This window comes from Chaetodon auriga, chromosome 16 (assembly GCF_051107435.1).
Source record: "Chaetodon auriga isolate fChaAug3 chromosome 16, fChaAug3.hap1, whole genome shotgun sequence".
NCBI lineage: Eukaryota > Metazoa > Chordata > Actinopteri > Chaetodontiformes > Chaetodontidae > Chaetodon > Chaetodon auriga.
Genome location: NC_135089.1, coordinates 12,842,507 through 12,862,545, shown reverse-complemented (window position 1 = coordinate 12,862,545; position 20,039 = coordinate 12,842,507). Strand labels below are relative to the sequence as shown.

The following is a 20,039-nucleotide window of genomic DNA, read 5'->3' as shown; positions in this document are numbered from 1 at the left end:
GACAACAACACAAAGTTAATGGTTTAAAAGTAGGCAGCTTTCCAAGACAATTACCATCAAATGCTTCCCCCAATGCAAAACCTCATTCCCTCCACTGTTTTTCCATTTCAGCCTAATTTCTCTCCCTCCATCTCAGGTGCCCCCAGGCCACCACCAAGGTGATCTGTTCCCTAGGCTCTTTGGGGGCATTACTCCATTCCTCTCTCTCTCTGTCTCTGAAGTCAGTATCACTTCATGATTGACTGAAATAGCTATAAAAAGCTGTGCTGCTCAGGATAAGAGGGCTACAACGGGAGCTCTTACACTAAAAACTGGTCTAAGCTGTGAAGTCATTACAACCACCCATGGGTGGGACTTTCGCATCCAAAAGGCGGGGTGGCGTTTTCCACATAAATACTGGCAATGCGTGGAGGTGCTACATGACCCTATGAGTGACTTCTCATCAGCGCACCTCCTCAGTGCACAGGATTTCCTCCGGAACGAAAAGTCCAGCAAGATTAAGCACAGTGTCGAATCTGCGCCTCTGACCATGGAAATCTGAGCGTGCCAACATCAAGAAAATGCATCAAGATGAAGAGTCAAATGTCTCTTTCAAGCGACGGGGGGAAAGAGCGAGAGAGCTGACCTTAGAGAAAGTGCACGTTTCCAAAACCGCATGAGTACCGCGGGGGACGCGCATCACGCCACCGGATAGCGGAGAGGATAAAGCGCACAGGAGCGCACAGGTAGGCTGAATCCCATCTACTAATGCGACGGCATTTACAAGAAAACAGTGTGTTTATGAGAAGAAAATGAATTTCAATTCTTGCATTTTTTGAGAAAGATAAGAATGTACATATTTTGCGATATCTTGTTTTATACTAATAATACGTTTTATGTATATAGCTTCTTATATATCATGAAATGCACCTCAAAGTGCTTCAAAAGGAAAGCACAGGTATTAAAAACAGGAGACAAAAGGAGCGAAATATACTGATAAAAAGCATAAAATCCTTCAATAATTAATCAATCAATTAATTAAAAACAAGAGCATGAATAAGTTTGGAGCTGTTTCATAAAACTATCAGCACAGGTTTCTTTTAGTCATTCATTCTCGTGTGAATGTGGACGTGAAGCTCATTTTATGTGATTTTGGAAAAAAGTGTTATGAGCCTTGATGTCCTATTCATTAAACTGAGATGTAATGAGCCATGCGTGTGAACGCTTCCAGGGAGTCTCGTGACTGTGGGCCACAGCTATTATAGTTTGCTGGACAAAAAATGTCAAGCCCCAAGCAGCCTGAAGGGGACATGGGCTTCAGGTGTTTGTGTACTCAACAACATGCTGCGGGCTGCGCGTCACTCCCGTGTTTTGAAGCGCGGTTCAGTGAATATGCACGTCAGACCATTTATTTGCGCAACACATTTTCACAGCCTGGGGTCACAACGTCTGACAGCTGACAGTTATAAGATTATTATTATATTTAGGTCACCCACAGCACCAGGTAAGGACATACACAGTAGGTAGCCACTGGCCACTCTCACCATGGCAGCATGAATCCATTATTAGGGTGTCAATACTCTTATTGCAGACTATAATTATGTCTATTAGGGAGGAATTCACAGCCTCTAGATCCCATACAAAACATGATGCCTTTATTGATTTTTTTTTCTCGATGAAAATGTCCTCATTAAAATAAATATCAACATTCTTGAAACACTTTAGCTGCACATCAATAACAAAGCAAGTGCACTGATTGCTGCCTGTTCTGTTCTGTTGAACAATATCAAAGGAAAAGTGACTGTTTGAATGCAATGCAAAGATTTGAGGGAAAAGGACGCCAAAGGATGCAGGATCAGGAGACAATTTATGCAAAGATGACAACTGATGAGCAATTTTTCAGACTTAGCTAAAAATTGCAAAGTTGCAGCAAACATCCCTACTGTCAGTCAATAAGGTCATCCTCATGTGTACACCACCCACCTCAATGAGCCTGTTGTGATTGAATTTTCAGTTGCATATCATCAACATTTTTTATGATGAAATGTATTGCTACAGTTTATCATTAAACCACAGTATTAATACACATTTGCCCACTGGACGGATTTCACAACACCAGGGAACTATTTTGCAAAACAATACATTTTACTGTATGTATTTGGCCCAAAAACCCACTTCAGCAGTGTTAATGTTAACATCATTTATCACTGCTCTTAAGGGTGTGGGCTACTTGCCACTTGGCTGCAGGTTTTTTTTTTTGTTTTTTTTTCTGTCTTTGTTCCGCCATCACAGACATTGAATCCAATGGCAGTGACAGTATTGGAACCTTCTTAACAAATGTCATCTTCAGCTAAAGTGCAACTTTCCATTAAGCAAAATGGCATGTTGGCCACATGCCCAGACAATTCAGTGGAAAGTTTCTCTTCGCTCTGGGTAAATATGGGCATCTTGCCCTGAGAGTAATGCGTTGTTGGTAGTGAGCACATTTCAAAAGGTAGAAATAACATAATTGTATTATTAACATGGATTGTTGTTAAGTATCCCATAAAATAATCAGAAATTTGTCTCTGTCTTTTCTCCATTTAGTTATTTCCTACTGTAATCCAGCACTTCCTCCTTCAACATGGATGGCTACAATTGGACGTCACTATCTGAGAACAACAGCATGCCTTCCTCCCAGTCCTACCCCAGCGACCCCACCTCGGGCAACATTTCAGATGTGGCTGTACCAATGCCTTTCGATGTGGTCACCGCAGTCGTCTACACCGTTGTCTTCATTGTGGGCATTCTGGGTAATACGCTGGCCATCTATGTGGTGGTTCGCTACGCCAAGATGAAAACAGTAACCAACATGTACATCCTTAATTTAGCCTTGGCGGATGAACTCTACATCCTGGGAATTCCCTTCCTGGGCACTAATAGTGTGCTTTCCTACTGGCCATATGGGGATTTCTTCTGCAAGGTGTGCATGACTGCCGATGCCATGAGCCAGTTCGCCTCCACCTTTTGCCTGACGGTGATGAGCATTGATCGCTACCTGGCTGTGGTTCATCCCATTCGCAGTGCCAAATGGCGGAAGCCACAGGTGGCCAAGGTTTTTAATACCATGGTGTGGGTTGTGTCCTTTCTGATTGTGCTGCCGGTCACAATCTACTCACATGTACAGGAGGAGTTCAACACCTGCAACATAACATGGCCTGAGCCTCATGAATTGTGGTCCATTGTCTTCATCCTCTACACATCTATCCTGAGCTTCTTCGGTCCTCTGGTTGTAATTTGCCTGTGCTACCTGCTCATTGTCATTAAGGTAATAAGGCATAAAACTGGCCTCTGCTTTTATTAATATTATTTTTCATTTTCTGTTCTCATAATCTCACAAAACCTTTCCAATCAACCATCTCACTTTCAGGTGAGGTCAGCAGGTGTGCGTGCAGGCCTGACTAAGCGGCGTAAGTCAGAACGTAAGGTGACGCGCATGGTGGTGATCATCGTGTTGGTGTTTGTCCTTTGCTGGCTGCCCTTCTTCACCACCAACATCGTCAACCTGATTCATATCATCCCTGAGAACAAAACCACTGTCTACTTCTTCCTGGTGATCCTCACCTACGTCAACTCCTGTGCCAACCCAGTGCTCTATGCCTTCCTCTCTGACAACTTCAAGCAGAGCTTCCAGAAGGTGCTCTGCTTCCACAAACCAAATGGTGTTGGTGCTACAAACCAGATGGGAGGTAGACAGAACGCACCCAAGGAAAACGCCAATCCTATTTTCACACAGAGAAATCACACACAGAACGGACAAAGGCAGAGCAATCAGGTATGGCACAAACAGTACTCATGTGTTCCCTGTAAGTAATAATAGGGATGAAGACAGAGGGAGACAGAGGTTTATTCTGCTTTAAATGAATGTATGTATGTTTCATAATTGTATGTATACTTTTGGACCATAGCCAAACCAAATGTGCACAAGTGCCATCAGCAGCTCCCACTGTGCTCCGTGTTTTGTCTCCCTAATGTCTTCCTTCATTCTGTGTGAAAATGTGACCTCCAGAGATGAATCCCACTTTATATAACGGACAGAAAAGAACTGAGCCCCAGGTTATAAACCTCAATTATAGCAACAAAGTTTTCTGTTGTTAAGCTCATCTGTGATACTGTTTCTCATTCTGTCCTGATTGTATCCTTAATCTCTGTGTCTTGTCTTGTTTCAGCAGCCAGTCCAAGTGGATGTTATTGGGGAACCTGACAATGAGCCTTTAGCTTCAAAATCAGTGGTGAATGGCCAGCCATCACTTTGAGTTTCCAAGCTGACCCACAACATGGGACTGTTACTCCTGGACCCTCTATTCATTGGTATTTCCCATCTGTCTTGCTGATCCTTCCTCTCTGACTGACTGACATTTGTGACGAGCACCAGAGGAGCAAAGTAGTGAGAGAGGACTATATACAGCATTCATCACAGAGCCGTGCGTTTTGGTTTGTTCTTTATGTCTTTGTACTGTAACTGAATTGGCTGCGCTGTACAAAGCATTAGTTTATGTAATTATGTAAGATCTCAGTATAATACAAAATAGTCCTTTTATTTAAAGTGCTGTAAATTCTCAAATAACTTTACTTACACTTTCATTTTCCAAATAGGCTCATACTGGTTTCTGTTTTTTACTTCATCATATTTTAGCACAACACCTTGTTTTCTGAACTGCTTTTGTTTCATTTGCTGTTGATGCCTTTTGCTATTGCAACCCCAACACTTCCTCTATGTTTACCTGTCATCTTGATAAATTCAGTCTAATGTATATTTCACAGCACAAGATAGTTGTGCAGGAGAGGTTGAGTTGACAGTTCAAGCTAGCTTCACGCCAAATGACTGGAATTAATCAGCGAGTGGGAACAGTATTATTGTAAAGAAATAAATAAATAAAGTTATCACACACATCACATAGGTAGAAAACAAATGTGTCTATTTCCCCAAAAGCCAAACTGTTCCTTTAAGAAGAGAAACTGGAATTAATGCTGTGGAAAAACACATTTTGCTGAATTTACTTTGTAAGCCACTATAGTACAGGTAATTTCAGCATGCTCAATGACTTTTTCACCAGGCCTTTATTAGACACCAGGCTTATATTCACATCATCTATAACCTCACCTATTATTAGAAACTCAATCAATGTTCTTAATTTGAAAATTTACAGTATTTAGTGTTGCTGTAACTAGTGAGCACTGCTCTGTTGGTTACTGTGAAGCTGGTTGAAATATATCTGATGGTCACGTCAAAACAGTTGTCCTTCTTTTGGCTTTGTTGGGCTTTTTGTGACATTTTGACTTCAATGTTACAAAGCTGTGAAAAATGCCTTGGAATAGCACAGCCAGGTCTTGTCCTGTAGTGGATTTGTCTCTTCTCTCTCACATGCTGGAGTGGATATGGTGACGTAAAAGGAGCATATCTTTTTCTGAATCTCCGTAGCGTAACTTTGTCACATTGTGACTCGACATTTAGCTGTTGGACTCTGAGCTTTGACATCTGATGCCGACATTATTTAGAAGTTGCTGGACAACACCGTAGCATAGTCTCCGTAGTTCTAACTTGAGCTGTTAGCAATGTTGATAGTGAGTTTGAGCTTCTTTGAAGAACTGCCCAGTAAGATGGACCTGTGGACACATGGACACCTTACAGGAGGCAGTGGTTTTATTCGTGTTTGAAGCACTGTGAATTTTAAAATGATGGGTCATTTTAAATGTGGAGTGTTTAGTTCTATGACGTGCCCACACATAACAGAGAGTAGTTGTTCTGATAGTGAAGTCATCATGAATATTAAAAAATGTAAATTCTGCTTTGCATGTTCACCAACCTTAACCTTACACAGTACAATTTAGGGCTCCTGATATGTGCCTGCATGAAACAAAGCTGTTATGTGTACCTCTATCCCATTAACAGGCAGTTGATGTTTAGTCGCTGTGATTTAGCGATATTACAGCAGGTTTATGTTTCAGACTGAAGCACTTTATCATTATTTCCAGTCAAAAGAGAACAGTGGCAGCTTTACGTTTGAGTGTTAATGTCTCTCCACATATCCCAGCTTCTTTTTTTTATTTTTGTAAATGAAGCTAAAGTAGTTTTATTGCAAGCGCAGAGGGAACAAGAAGAAGTATTTTGTTTTCCTCTGGGCCAGTCATTGGAACAGGTTTGGAACAATGGCTTGCCACAAAAATAAACATTTTCATAAAAATCTGAAAAACTGCCAGCAAAATGAAGGGAGGCCGTTCAAAGTTTCCCTGCAAACTGACTTTTTATCTGCTGTTCATGGTGGTGGGGTTTTGTTTGTTTGTTTCCCAGATTATTGATGTTGACACCCTTTCACTGTTACTTTAATAAATGCAACCATGTCTTAATGTCATAGTGTGGAGTGCAAATTGTTTTGATTTGGATTTTTTCAAAACTATCTTGGTACAATGCCATATGAATGCTGAACGAGTGTAATGAATGGAATCTTTGCAGTCAGTATCTCCATACTGGCTGTGAGTGAGGAAGGGTTCACTCTATCAGCAGGCGCGGAGAGGAGGAAGGATAACAGCAAACAATACCTCTTTCAATGTGTGAAGGAAAGGTAATAAGCTTATAATTAAAAAAAAAAAAAAAAAAAGCAACAACATAATTCTTTAATCCGACAATAATGGATTTAAATAAAAGAAATGAGCTGCACACAACACACATAAGGAGGTGCAAAACTTTAAACTGGCTGGGAATTCAAAATTCAGTAGACACACACAAGGTCATTTTTGAGATATCATTCAATTTTCTTCCCAGGTGGGGTATAATTGGTACAAGTTGGTGAGACCACAGACTCCTCTGTTGTTATCCTCACATGGAATCATACTAAATCACTCCATATTTCATTGACAGGCTTCGATTCAGCATTCATTCAGTGCAACACACTAATACAGTCTATGAAATTAAACTTATCATCACTTCTGTGTCACATGTGTCTTGAGTGAAATTATCATCTTCTCCCACTGAAACATTTTCCTCTTTCACTGCTATTTTCTCTCTTTTCCGCTTCTCTTTAAACTCTTCTTTGTGTCTTTCCACATTTCTCTATATACTGTCATCCTTGGCCCTTATTGCATGTCTGTTGACTGACAACCTGTTGTGGCAGGGTCTCAGGGCAGATACACACAATCCGCCTTCTGCAGCTTCATGGTATTACCTTGGTGTTTACAGTCATGCTGTTCCATCAAACTCAACTCAAGTGAGAGAGCCAGTATTATTATCAACCAGAAAAAAGAGTACCCCAATCTGAGAAAAAAAATGGCTAAGAAAGGCAAACAGTTTTCTAAGGAAAGGAAAATACGCATTAATGTTTTGTTACTGAATGAAAATAACGCAGTTCATGCACACACACACATACACCCTCTTCTACATCTTCCTCATCGACTTCCATTGTGTCTTACTAAGAAATTGATCAAATTAACCAACAGATCTCAGAGGTGTTTTTATATTTGGCCAGAAGTGACATTGATTTGTCCTTTCCATTAGTTTGTAATAAAATAAATAATCCCTCTGCAGCACTAATCTGCAATAAGTCCCATGAACTGTATACTGTATGTTTGCTAATGCTCAGGGCAGTTTTCGACTTTGGCTTTACAAGGTCTGAAGCACTGTGCTTTAGAAACAACACAGTGGGCATATTTCATCTCAAATAATCCCAAAAGAGCGAGTAACACCACTTATTTCTGACCACATTTGCAGTGTGGCTCTAATGGAGACTCTCAATAGGCCGCTACAACCTGCAGAGCAAGGTGACCAACAGAAACAGCGGAAGCCGCCGCTAGGCTGTTCTTGGTAACCTTGCCAGCATGTCTATTTGTATTTTAGAAGAAGGCAGTTAAAATAATAAAACTCTCTAAAGCAAAGAGAAAGTGAACTAAAGTTGTGTTGCTCTCACCTCTATTTAGGTGAGAAAATGTAAGTATCTGTTCAAAAACACGCTAGCATCCCCATTAGCTGGTGGTCCTGGTACTGGTACTGGAGCTGTCGACATGGGGGATATCTGCTGCCCAGATTTAATAACCAACAGTTAGTAAATTAGCATTTTAGTCAGTACACAGGCAACGTTTTCATTCATTTAGAGATGCAGAGACAAATTGCCCCTGTCCCTGGTGATCCCATAGAAAAAGCTCAGGGAAGCTGCTGAGCGCTGCTCTTTAATGGAGGTTAACAATTAACACTATATTTTGTTTGCCCATTGTTCAGTGCAGCCTGTAAAAGTGTTAACTGTGTCACAGTCAGTATGAGAGTCTGACATACTGCATTGTCCAGTTCCCCCCCGTCTTTTGTTGAAGCGGCCCCGTTTTTGCAGTTTTCATGACATGCAACCATTAAGTCAGTCTTTTCAGGGCTGATGAATCACAGACATATTTACCACTGCAGCAGGGTCAGCACCAAAGAATATGCATCCTCTGCATGTGTAAAACTCACTTCTTAAACTTCCTCCCATTGCATGTGCTGCAGTTCATTTTAACTCATAATATATCAATAATTAGCTTTTTGGAGTGGAGAGGGAAAACTGGGATGGTGGCATTATGGGCTGAAAGCCTCGCTATCACAAAGCAAATTGAATCTTGTGACTTAATTGCTGCTCAAACCACATCTGGTTCCCATCACATTCTTCCCTATCAGCAGCTTTGCATTTGTTTTTTCTTTTTGCATCGTTGAAAGTCTGACCTGTGCCCGCACAAACACACACACTCAAACTGGTAAAAATGATTACTGATGCAGTGCTAATGAGGTTTATTCTCATGAAAAAGACAGTACTGGAAGTTCTGATAGTCGATGCTGCTTCGGTAAGGAACTTGTACATCTTTTTAATCTGTCGTCACTGTGAAACTAATCCTCACAGAGTGCAAGCAGTAAAAAACAAACCTAGCAGTCAAAGAGGGATTGAAAAATAAAGGCAGCACGGGGATATCAGTCATTCTCAGTGCCTCATGAAGTCGCCTCACTTTAGATATATCACATTCATGAATGCTAGTTGAATTATTTTGGGCAGCTTTTAAAAGGCATTCATGTTCATGCAGGGCCACGCTCGAGCTCTGGGCTCAGTATCACTTCTAGGAAATCAGTCTGATTAATTTTAAGGGGAAGTTCATGTTGAGAATGGGACACGTATCATTAATGTTTTACTGCTGCAAATGGGAAACTGGCACCACCTTTTCATGGACACACAAGATGTGTCTGTTGACACACTGAGGGGAGGAGGAAGGTGAATATTGTGCTTCTCTAAATAAACTATATGTCAGTCTGTGTTGTGACAGTGAAGAAAGGAATTTGAGCAGTTATTTTGGTTGAGGTGAAAGAGACAGTAAGTGGCTGACATCCAAAAAGCACCAGGTGAAATGTAAAAGCTGGATTTGATGTGTACAAAGATGAGATGTTGATCCGGTAAGGAGCAGGAGGACAGACTGAGTAACTCAAAAGACAGGCAAGGCAAACAAACTGGAGCATGAACAAACACAAGGAGAGCTGCATGGCCCAGACGTGTCACCACACCAGTGAGTACAACACTCTGGCACAGACTGATGAGGAGATCTGGATTTTTATCCTGTGGCTGGTGATTATGGATTGGCTGCAGCTGTGGTGGCTGATTGGCACAGGGAGCAGGTGCAGGTGAGATGTGATTGCAGAGGAATCACCCTGTCTAACCATTTAACAGGTTCGGATTTAACCTGTAAAATCATTTTAAGTATGCTAGTCCCTCATTATTCCATGATTTGTAAGCCTTATTTCTGAGCCTCCTTCCAGAAACTGCACTGCTGTATAACTGTCCTGCCATCATGTATCCAAAATGCTCTTCAGTAGTCTCTCCATCTGAGGTTCATATTGTAACTCTGAAATGTGTTCTGGCGTAATGACTTTCTTGTTTCCTCAGAATGTTGTGTTGTTAAACCAAACCTCAGTGCACTGTATCCTGTAGGTACCCTGCATTTACAGAAATACTTAATTATATTCATTTATTTTTCCTTTCATCTAAATTAGCCAATTTCTACTCCCCAGTTCCCCACAGTCTTGTTTTCTTACCTACTACAGTAGCTACAGTCGATGTAGAGTACAATAAAGTACTATACAAGTTACCAAGTTTTTTACTGATACCTGATTTAAAGCTCTATTTCTCAGATGTTCACATTTTCACTGCTCTTCTCATGAACGTAATAGACATTCCTGTGGAAGTACAGTGTGGCTCAAAGTAATGCCATGACAGCCATGGTGAGGCAGGGTTAATACCACAGGGAACAGCTGTTGTCTGGATCAAGTGGAACCAGAAATGGAGCAGTGGACAGATTGATGTTCAATGTAAAGTTCAGTATGGTCCAGGTGTACAGCGATGCAAACACTCATGTTGTGCTCTCAAAGTGCAGAGAGTCTTCAGATCAAAAGTGGAAATTGAGCTGATGCTGCAGCAAAGCACCTAAGAACCCTTCAGACATTTGTGGAAATGAAAAAATCATTACCTGTTGTCATTGTCACTTGATAAGAAATATTTCAGACTAAAAACCAATTAACTGATGTTTTACAGTCTGTAATCGTACATCAACAAAGGTGAAACGCATCATTTTCATTAAACATTTACTAATGTCGCGCTGATAAACCGTTTATGCCGTTTCTCCTCCCCGAGCCTGTGGCGATATTCACCCCTCTTCCTCACACACCCTGACGCTTGGAGAAATGCGTATACTGAGTAGACAAAAGCTGAATCAAGGTTAATTACTGTGAAGCTTTTTAACATTTTTAATATTGGCAGCACACAGCTTTGAGGTTGGTGTAGATGCTTCAGCTCCTTCCAAGAATAAATTAACTGATCAAGAACAAATAATTAACTGATCAAGGACAAATAGAATAATAAAATAAAGCGTGTGTGTGTGTGTGTGTGTGTGTGTGTGTGCGCACGCGCGCGCTTGCGCCCGTGTTCCCTAAAACACTAGAAGTATCAATAGGCATCAGGCAAAGTGTGCTTCATAAAAGGTAAGACTATCAACAGCACGATTTCTGTTGTTTTAATGAGGATTAAGGGAGACACAGCTGACATGAAAGGGGATGTTGCAAACTGAAGAGAATATGGGGAGGGCAAAGAAGTAGTGCCTAAATTTTGGGCTGCTAAAAACTGCATTAACCAGTATTGTGGATATTGCATTGCATTAAATGACTGTATAATGTGAGAATGTCACACTTCCTAATTCTGCAGCAATACACTTTTTAAGCCTTGGTTAGGGATGGCAAAGGATGAATCCTATGACTCTGGTGATCTGCTGACTTTTCCTCTGGTGCCACCATGAGTTTAACAGTTTTACTTTGTAGTGGAATGTCTTAGCAACTGCCAATGGATTACCTGGAAATGTGGTGCCGACGTTCATGTTCCCCTCAGGAGGAAATATGATAACTTGGTCCATTATTTTGGTTTATGAGCGCACTCCTGCTTTCCTGTCAGGCTCAACTGTGCTTTGTGTTTAGTGCTAATTAGCAAATGTCAGCTTGTTAATGCACCAAACTATTCATTAACATAGTAAGCTTCATGCCTGTTTAACATGAGCACGTTAGCTCGCCAACAGACAAATTCACAAGAGACACAAAGTGATTACTGTGAACGTATAGAGGATACTAAAATATAGGCAATACAATAGACAAAGCCAAACCTGAAGCTGAAACTCTGAATACTTTTCAAAGTTCAAATGACAGTCTAGGACACTTCCTCTTGCGGTGTTTCAGCAGCAAATGTCGTCACGTAGGGGAGCGAGGAGCATTGAGGGGATCACAAGGCAGAGAATCGGGGAGTGGGCAGCCCTGTGTGGCTAATTAAAACTGAGAGCTGTGCCCTTCTCCACCCCACAGTGTCTCCTCTCTCTGCCTCTGTCTATTTCAATAATGTATAACAGGTAGTTGCTCCAAAAGACCAAACCCAAGATAAATGCATGCTGCCACTCACTATGTCATAACATACTAAAACCAAACATTTTGGACTACTAGAGTAAATCCAGTGACGATGGTGTTGGTGATAAAATGTCATTCTCTGTATTTGGTCGCATCAGTCCACACCATAGCATCATGCATGCTGGAGCTCAGAGGAGACAAAGTGGCCTTTTCCTCGCACAGGTTTCTTTCTCAGTTACGCCCATTTGATATTTTGGTTACTCTCTGTAAAACTGAATCCATCGCAGTGGGAGGAGAGGCACAGTAGGGAGTGCATCAGTGTGTCAGTAGCAATTAAACCTGGTCAAAACCATGTGACAGAGTGCATTTTTGTGCTTTTTCCACACTTTTATCAAATAAGACAGATAGACCAAAAGCTTAGAAACCATTTTTTGTGGATGATACATCACACAATTTGACAAACTGACAAAAACAACATTTTCCAGACTAAACACAGGTGGTGTGAGAGCTGCCAGGATGTGATACATGGAGCGATCGCAGCCTCTACAGATGTCAGGGGTTGTTGGATGAATTGGGACGCACTACTTCCTGAGTCTCAGTCACAGGTAATGTTTTAGAAGTTGTTTATATCCATGAAAACGCACACATTATTCTGGCTGAATAAATAAACTGTAACTTAAGTCTATATGGGCGAACATCTACATCAAGCAGACGTGTTGTGTCGTATGTCTGTTGTGGGCTCTGTGTGTGTCCTGTGTGTTTGTTGACTTATGGAGCCATTTAGGTGAAGCTGTGACAAAGACTAAACTTGGACGTTGCCCCAGGGATTCTCTCCTGATGGCAGCCACTGTCTTCTTTAATATAAACACAAGACAAATGAGCCAAATACCGAGCCTGTGCTGACAGACGACTGACAGACCCATCCATTACCGATCAGAGAAAACAGCCACAGTATCACCACAGCTCCCCATCTGTTTCCTAACATTTGCAGGCATTCGCTTCACTAATTCCCCTTTTCACGTCCAGGAGCTGTCAATCATTGAACCCCAGCTCCCCACGCAACCTTCCCCGTCATCTCCCCCCCACCCCACCACAGACCAATTAGAGAAGAAGCAGTGACGAAGAGGGAGAAGGGAAGGGAAAAGACAGCAGGAGAATGTGTATCTAGACTCTGTAGGAGAGGATGATGACTCTGTAGCACTCCGCCCTTCCTTTTTGAGTGCAGACGGAGAAACAGATACAGGCTTACATAGAGTGCAACAGGAAATTGAGAGCTGAACATAATCAAGGCTCAACACACATGATTAATGTGATGCTTGCTGTAATTGACGTTTAATCTTTTCATCAATGTGCAGACGTGTGTGTGTGTGTGTGTGTGTGTGTGTGTGTGTGTGTGTGTGTGTGTGTGTGTGTGTGTGTGTGTGTCATATTATTTCTGGAAGCCTTGTAATTGATATAAATCTTGTGGTCCATAAATATCTTTTACATGTTTTTAATGAGTGGCTGTCAGCTATGAAAATGGCAATTAGCGTTACAGAAGAAATCCTCGCAGTGGTAGAAAACATCTGTCCGAATTTTGGTAGATCGAAAACTTGGCAAGAAAACATTGTTTGGTAGGAAAATGTTTTCATGCAATTCAAGAAAAGAATGTGGAACATGGAGGGAGGAGGGCAGAGCAGCACATCTGTGGAGAAAAACAACAACATCTGTCTTACTGTCTCTCTCTGTGTCTTACTCTGAACCTCAAAGTTTCTGATTTGAGGTTTTCGGGTTCTGAGTCCCCACGCAGATTTAATATCATGAGGAGCTTTAAAAACTAATCTTTGCACCTCCACTGCTGGTCATGCAGTGTGACAACGAAATATCAACTTCATACTTTCAGCAACAAAAATCAAGACAGATCTGTTTGTTGCTCAGGACACGCTCACGCCAATCTATAAATACGGTAAACCTCCCAGCATGAACACGAACAACAGTAAAACACTGTAACTGAAATTGAATTCATTAAAGCCCCCCTTTGAAAAGGATGGTCCTTCCTGGCCTGATTGACTGGAACCTGATGCATTAAAGCATTAAACATTCATCAAGATTAGACCATCTTTTAGCAAGTGGGTGCACAGGGAGGGGGATAGTGAGAGAGCCACTACTCCAGAGGAGACAAACACTGATTTGCTTGTGTGTTCCCTGGAGGAGCTGATAGAGGAAATGATACTCCGAACCAATGGAGCCATCGCTGTGGACAGGAAGATAGCCCAGTGGTGATAAACTGAGATTGGCTGTTTGTTTTTCATTGCAGTAAAGCTGTGAGCTCTGGTTGGATCGAACTGGATGTGTATTGAGTTTATAGGCCATCAACGATGAAGGATCTCATTGGTGCTCTCACTGCTCTCGGAAATTTAATGGTGACTACCTTCCTCAGTGACTGGTTTCTTCATGGGACTGGACATCAGACACATTCCTGTATCACTGAGTTTCCACACACGAGTGTATTTGAAGGCACACACACACACTATCTCTCTTTCTGTCACCACTATGCTTTGCAGTACTTAAAGTTACAAAAAGTTATGATAATATATATATTATATACATATGATATGTCATTACAGTGATAATAAACATGATCGATCAGTGTTTAATGATTACCCATGAATAAATGCAGGTTATAGATTATATATTCCCACATCATCGCAGCATCAAGGTAGAAACAATGGCCAACAAACAATACATTCAAAATCAAGAAAAGTGGCCAAACTGAAGTGGTCTGATGCAAACATTGACCACATTCATCATTCTTTAATCATCATACTGACTTTAACTCTAAAATCTTTACTGAGAGTGACAACTGGACTTGAATGAATGTTGTTATAGATTGTTATCATTCATCATCATTATTTGTCCAATATTAGAGCGTTTTATTTTGAACGGTTTAATCAGAAGTCAAACCTTTTCAAAATAATACTGTGTGTGCTGAGGGTACATAGAATCATGAGCGTTCACCGCCATCTAGCAGCCACGTTGAGGAACTACAACACTGCATTCATTAAATGGCTAATTGTGTTGATATCATTGGTGGTAATCAAAATATTCAACCAATTATCGATGTATTTAATTTTCTATTTTCATTTCAGATGTCATCTTATTTTTACTATTATTATCAAGTGGGTTTTACTCTTTTATTTTATATTAATGTTCTATTCTTGTGTTATGTCCCTTCTGTGTTTTTTAGGGTTAAGCACTGGGTGCATGTGATTTCTTTGCTGTAAAGCAGGACTAATCAACCATAAGTACAGATTCAATTAATATTTTCAATTAATTTTGATTTATTCAAGGACATTGCACAAGTCCTGCCAGGAAATCCACAGGCAGACGTCTCATGGTTAATGGTTCAAAAATCATTTCTTTTATAGGCCACTTCATAGTGTAAAGTGTATACTTTATTACATTGATATATTTTGGCATCGCCCTCATCAGATTGTTTACAGTTTTCTTCCACCCAGAGGCAGTGTTGTGTCATTTTGAATCCGCTGTCTCTGCCCTGAATATTTCAGTTTCTTCGCAGACACAATCAGGTAGCCGGAATGGAGGGAGGTGGTGCTATTGCGCACAAAGCTCCATCGCTCCGCAAACTACAGTTTGTGCATGTATATTCTCCGACTAGTTGTTATGGATAAATGTCCAGGGAGAGGTGAGCTCCGGGGATCTTGTCGACTTTAACACGTCTGCAGTTTCTTCAATTATGCTCTGGTGGAGGCTCTGAAGTCTGTGCGTGCTGCGACGGATCAGTTTTGGAGTCGCCAGCAGTGCGCTTGACGCAGAACACGATCTGGAGGACTGATCGCATCGCTTTCTTAAAACTTTCTGTTGGCTGCCTCTTTTTTTCTTTTATTTTTTATAGTGGGATTTCCTCGTTTGAAGTGCATTTGGAGCTGTTTACGCTGTGCTTTTGTGCGTTCAAGTATGGGGGACAGCGTGCGTATCGGGCTGATGTGTTTTTGCTCCGTGGAAGTTTAGCCGTGCGCCCGCTCTCCTAAACTCTCTTCTTCGCATTTTAATTATCATACTTAAACTGAACACTGCAGGAGGTTTCTAACGACAGTGGGAAATGACCAGCGAGCGGAAACCACGGCTTTGTCTCATGTTAAAAGGGGAGAACGGGTATGGTTTTCACTTGCATGGCGAGAAAGGGAAGAGCGGACAATTTATCCGCAAAGTGGAGCCCGGCTCCCCAGCAGAGGCGGCGGGGTTGCGCGCCGGGGACCGTGTGGTTGCAGTGAATGGTGCTAACGTGGAGAAAGAGACACACCACCAGGCAAGTGAATGTGCATTCATATTTGATATAACCTTGTGTTACAGGAGGAGCGTGTATCAACAGGTCACTCTTGCCGGTGCGTGCATCCTGACACAACGTAACATGGGACAGTTACAGCAGCCATCAGGGCAGCCAGGCACCCACATCACCCTCCTCCTGGCGTGATGAGGACAACAGTGTGCGAGTTATTAGTGTGAAACACTGGCAACTTTTTAGCCCTGATATTTTGCCCACATGAAACCAAGTGTCACTTTTATTAAAAATCTGTCTTTGCCACTGTTGAACTTTTCAGTCCCGTCCATGTGACTAACCTGCACTGTCCCTTTGTTTGGGAGGAAGGTTTAACTGACTGCAGGCTGGGAGGACTGTCGGTCTGCATATTGTTCCAGACATTCTCTGCTCTCATGGTGAAAATCAGCCAGTCACTGGTGAATGTTTAAGTCTTGCAGATGCCTCATTATCTAAATAGAAATCAGTCACTGTACATTACAGCATTGACAAAGTGTCTCCACATCTGTTTCATGTGGTCTTGTGTGTTGGCTCGTGGTGAGATAGGGACAGCAGGCTCAGACAATCATTTTCTTCACCTTACAGACACAGAGGAACATGAGCACAAACGAACTGTTTGTGTATTGGGTTTCTCTGTAACCTTGTTGCAGCAGAGACCAAAAAAAAAACAAACCTGTTGATTATTTGTGTTTGAAACTCTCAGACTAATTCTGCTGCCCTGGTGCTTTTAATTTTGAGCAACACAAAGGATGCAGGCATCATATTCCTGCTCAGTGGCTTGTGTTGTCAGATAATGATGCTTGCCTTATTGTTAGAAAGCACATCTGTTGAAACATGTTTCTACAAAATACGTGTTGTAAATTAATGATTACAGTTTACTAGCACCAATCATTTCATCAGATGTCTTGTTTTGCCCAACAGCAGAACCAAAAGTTCATTTGCTATCATTTCAAGGCAAGAAGAAGCCACTAACTTCCACATTTGAGAGGCTGTAACCATCAAATGTTTGACTTAAATGGCCATCCTACAGTTCATACAGTCTGACAGATAAGATACCTTTATTGTTTGTCACAAAATTTCTTTTAACAGGATTCATCTATAGATACACAAAGCACATTTAAAACACATTCGAAAACTTGTATTTTGGTCAGTTTGTCTAAGAAAAGTGTGAATGTGTTAAATGCTTTGGAATAAAGTTCTAGCACTGGCTGGATGCTTCAAGAGTGACCAAATATTATATGACTGGACTATTCTATTCTAGATGCAGTCTGTAGTGGTTCTCTGCAGCCATATTGTGGAGTTAATTTGTTGTGCTGTGACACTTATGTTCCATCACCAGTAAATTACAATCACGTGTCATACCATCCTCTCCCATCCCTCAGGTGGTACAGCGGATCAAAGCCAAGGACAATGAGACCAGGCTGCTCGTGGTGGACCATGAGACGCATGAAAGTCTGCGCAGCCTACGCCTCACAGCCACAGAGGAGATGGCCGTCCTCTTGGCCGGGCCTCCTTCTTCCTCCACTCCCCCGGCTTCCCCCTCCCCTCCACCCTCATCGGTCCCATCCTCCCCCAGCAAGAAGCGGGAGAACGGCTCGGTGTCCAAGCAGCCGGTGACGCTGAGCAGCCAGGTGCAGAAGCCCACCAGGAGGTCACCATCAAAGGCTACAAAGAAGGTAAGGCCCTCCACCACGGCAGGTCATGTAGGATTAAGAGTAATGGCATCAACATTGTCACCATCGTGATCATCATCTTTGTTTTCTGCTCACTGTGATGACTCTGCACTCTCGTGGTTCTCTGCAAATGCTTTTGTTGGTTCAACATTTGGCCTTCATGCAACGTGATTTCTAAGGGGGGATCTATAGATGGATCTATAAGGGGTATTGATCCATTAAGATGTGAGGTTCTCCTGTTTTGCAAATGTCTCATCATTTAGTCCACTGGGTCCCAGCCTGCTGGCTCATGGACGCGGACCTCAAAATACAATTATGCAACCCACAATTATTTCACTATGGATAAGTGTTGGTTATTCTGGATTAATTGATAAAACATTTGGTCTATAAAGGGTCTGAAAATAGTAAAAGCAAAACAAAAACAAGCTTGTTTTGTCCAATCAACGGTACAAAACCTCAAGACGTTCTGTTTAACATCCAACAAGACAAAGGAAGTCAGCAAATGTTCCCTTTTTTCTACTTGCAAAATGACTTAATGGAATACTTAAACACATTTTGGACAATACGCTTTTAGCTTTCTTGCTTAGAGACTTAGATGACAAGATAAACACTACTCTCATGTTTGCAAAGCGAATATGAAGCTTTCGCCTGCAGCCGGTTAGCTTATCAAACTGTTAAAAAGACAAGTTGTGGATCAATAGATGGTTATTTGTGGGAATATTTCTTGGTGAATATAATCGCTTCCTGGAGTCCTGTAAAACCACAACATGTCATTTTTGTACTTTGTTTTTTGTACAGATTAAACAATAAAATATAATATATTAGAGGTGCTGGTAGGCAGATTTTTTGTGTTTAAGTCAATCTAATCGTTTCCCCCGTTCTCAGTCTTTGTGCTAAGCTAAGCTAACCAGCTGCTGATGATAGCCTAATATTTAGCGTACAGACATTAGAGTGGAATCAATCCTCTCATCTAAACCTCAGCAAGAAAAATAATTAGTTAATATGAAGTTAGTTATCTTATTGACCAAGACAATAAGCATCTTAAGCCTCAAAACACAAGCTCTCACAGACAGTCAAACAAAGTATTCTTAGACATTTGTCAAGTCTCAAACCAAGAGTTATAAATATAAAAAGCATTAGCAAACAGATTGAAGGTAGTGACTCAGACATGCTTTCACCCCAGATTGTTTTCTGGCTGCTTTGCCAGTTTCAGTTTAGATTAGTAGCTGTCATGCAAGTTTCCATCCTGTCCTGCAGCCTTCCATGTATGTATGTCTGTCTATGAATGTGTGTGTGTCCTGAGAAAAGAACATGGGTAGCTGAAAGCCTTCCAGATGTTGTGTTAGAGGTCAAAGGGGGTGAGAGAGGTCAGAGGGTGGGACCAGTCAGAGGGTAGGAATCTGGCAATGGACAGCGCGGTGACTCTGCAGAACAGGAAATCCACAGAAATCGTAAAAAGTATATGAATAAAGACGGCTGGCTGGGAGATTTTCTGAATGCCTTCCTATTATAGATATTGCATTTATTGTGAAATGATATTCCAGAGGAATTCTTCCTCACAGGCCATTCATGTCCCATCTTCCCCTGTTTATTTACACACACTCTTTGTCACAGTTAGTTGCATAACCCCCAAAAGTCACTTGATACATTTTTGTTTTTATTGTTTTTATTTTTTTCATTTCACTGTTTGATTAGTCGATGTCGGCATGGAAAACAGGATGTGTTTCCGTCCACTCTGTCTCTCCTGGAAGGCAAAGATCGGATCAGCTTGGGTTTCACATGGTCCCTAACAGCGAGAGGAGACCGCTCAACTTCTGCTTTCTGCATTTACACAACATGTGTTTTCACTTAGCATTGCCCTGCCAATATGTGAGCGCCACTCAAGAGCTGTTTCTACAAGAGCAGCGACAGGGCCGATCAGTTAAAGTCTTAAATGTGTGAGTGTGTCTTTGTTCAGCTCTGGCTTTCGCGACCTGTGGGGAGAAATCCCAGTGCTGGATGGGGTTGGATTGGCCCAGCGAAGGTTCAGGAAATTCTTAGAGGTCTCTCATTTCTCTCTTTCTCTCAGACTTTAATGACTGTAATGAAAGAATGGAAAGAAGGTTTAGCTGGATGAGCCAGAAGGCATTAGTTGTGCAAAAGCAGGAAAATT

General features: G+C 41.6%; 2 protein-coding genes across 3 annotated transcripts in view; both read left to right on the top strand.

The window, feature by feature from the left end:
- The first annotated feature begins 437 nt into the window (after positions 1-437).
- Positions 438-6,159, top strand: LOC143333451 (somatostatin receptor type 5-like). Of its 2 annotated transcripts, none has more exons than XM_076751491.1 (4): positions 438-725; positions 2,566-3,286; positions 3,389-3,793; positions 4,191-6,159. In XM_076751491.1, the coding sequence occupies exons 2-4, from the start codon at positions 2,603-2,605 to the stop codon at positions 4,272-4,274; spliced, it is 1,173 nt and encodes a 390-aa protein (XP_076607606.1). In that variant the 5' UTR covers positions 438-725; positions 2,566-2,602; the 3' UTR covers positions 4,275-6,159. The 2 variants fall into 2 exon arrangements, with proteins under 2 accessions (XP_076607606.1, XP_076607605.1); XM_076751490.1 differs by having other exon boundaries at positions 4,188-6,159.
- A 9,286-nt stretch (positions 6,160-15,445) lies between these two features.
- LOC143334586 (Na(+)/H(+) exchange regulatory cofactor NHE-RF2) overlaps positions 15,446-20,039 on the top strand; it is a 34,327-nt gene continuing 29,733 nt past the window's right edge. The window contains exons 1-2 of the mRNA XM_076753440.1: positions 15,446-16,205; positions 17,597-17,890. Coding sequence (XP_076609555.1) covers positions 15,999-16,205; positions 17,597-17,890 — 501 coding nt within the window. The 5' untranslated portion in view covers positions 15,446-15,998. The remainder of the gene's footprint in view (positions 16,206-17,596; positions 17,891-20,039) is intronic.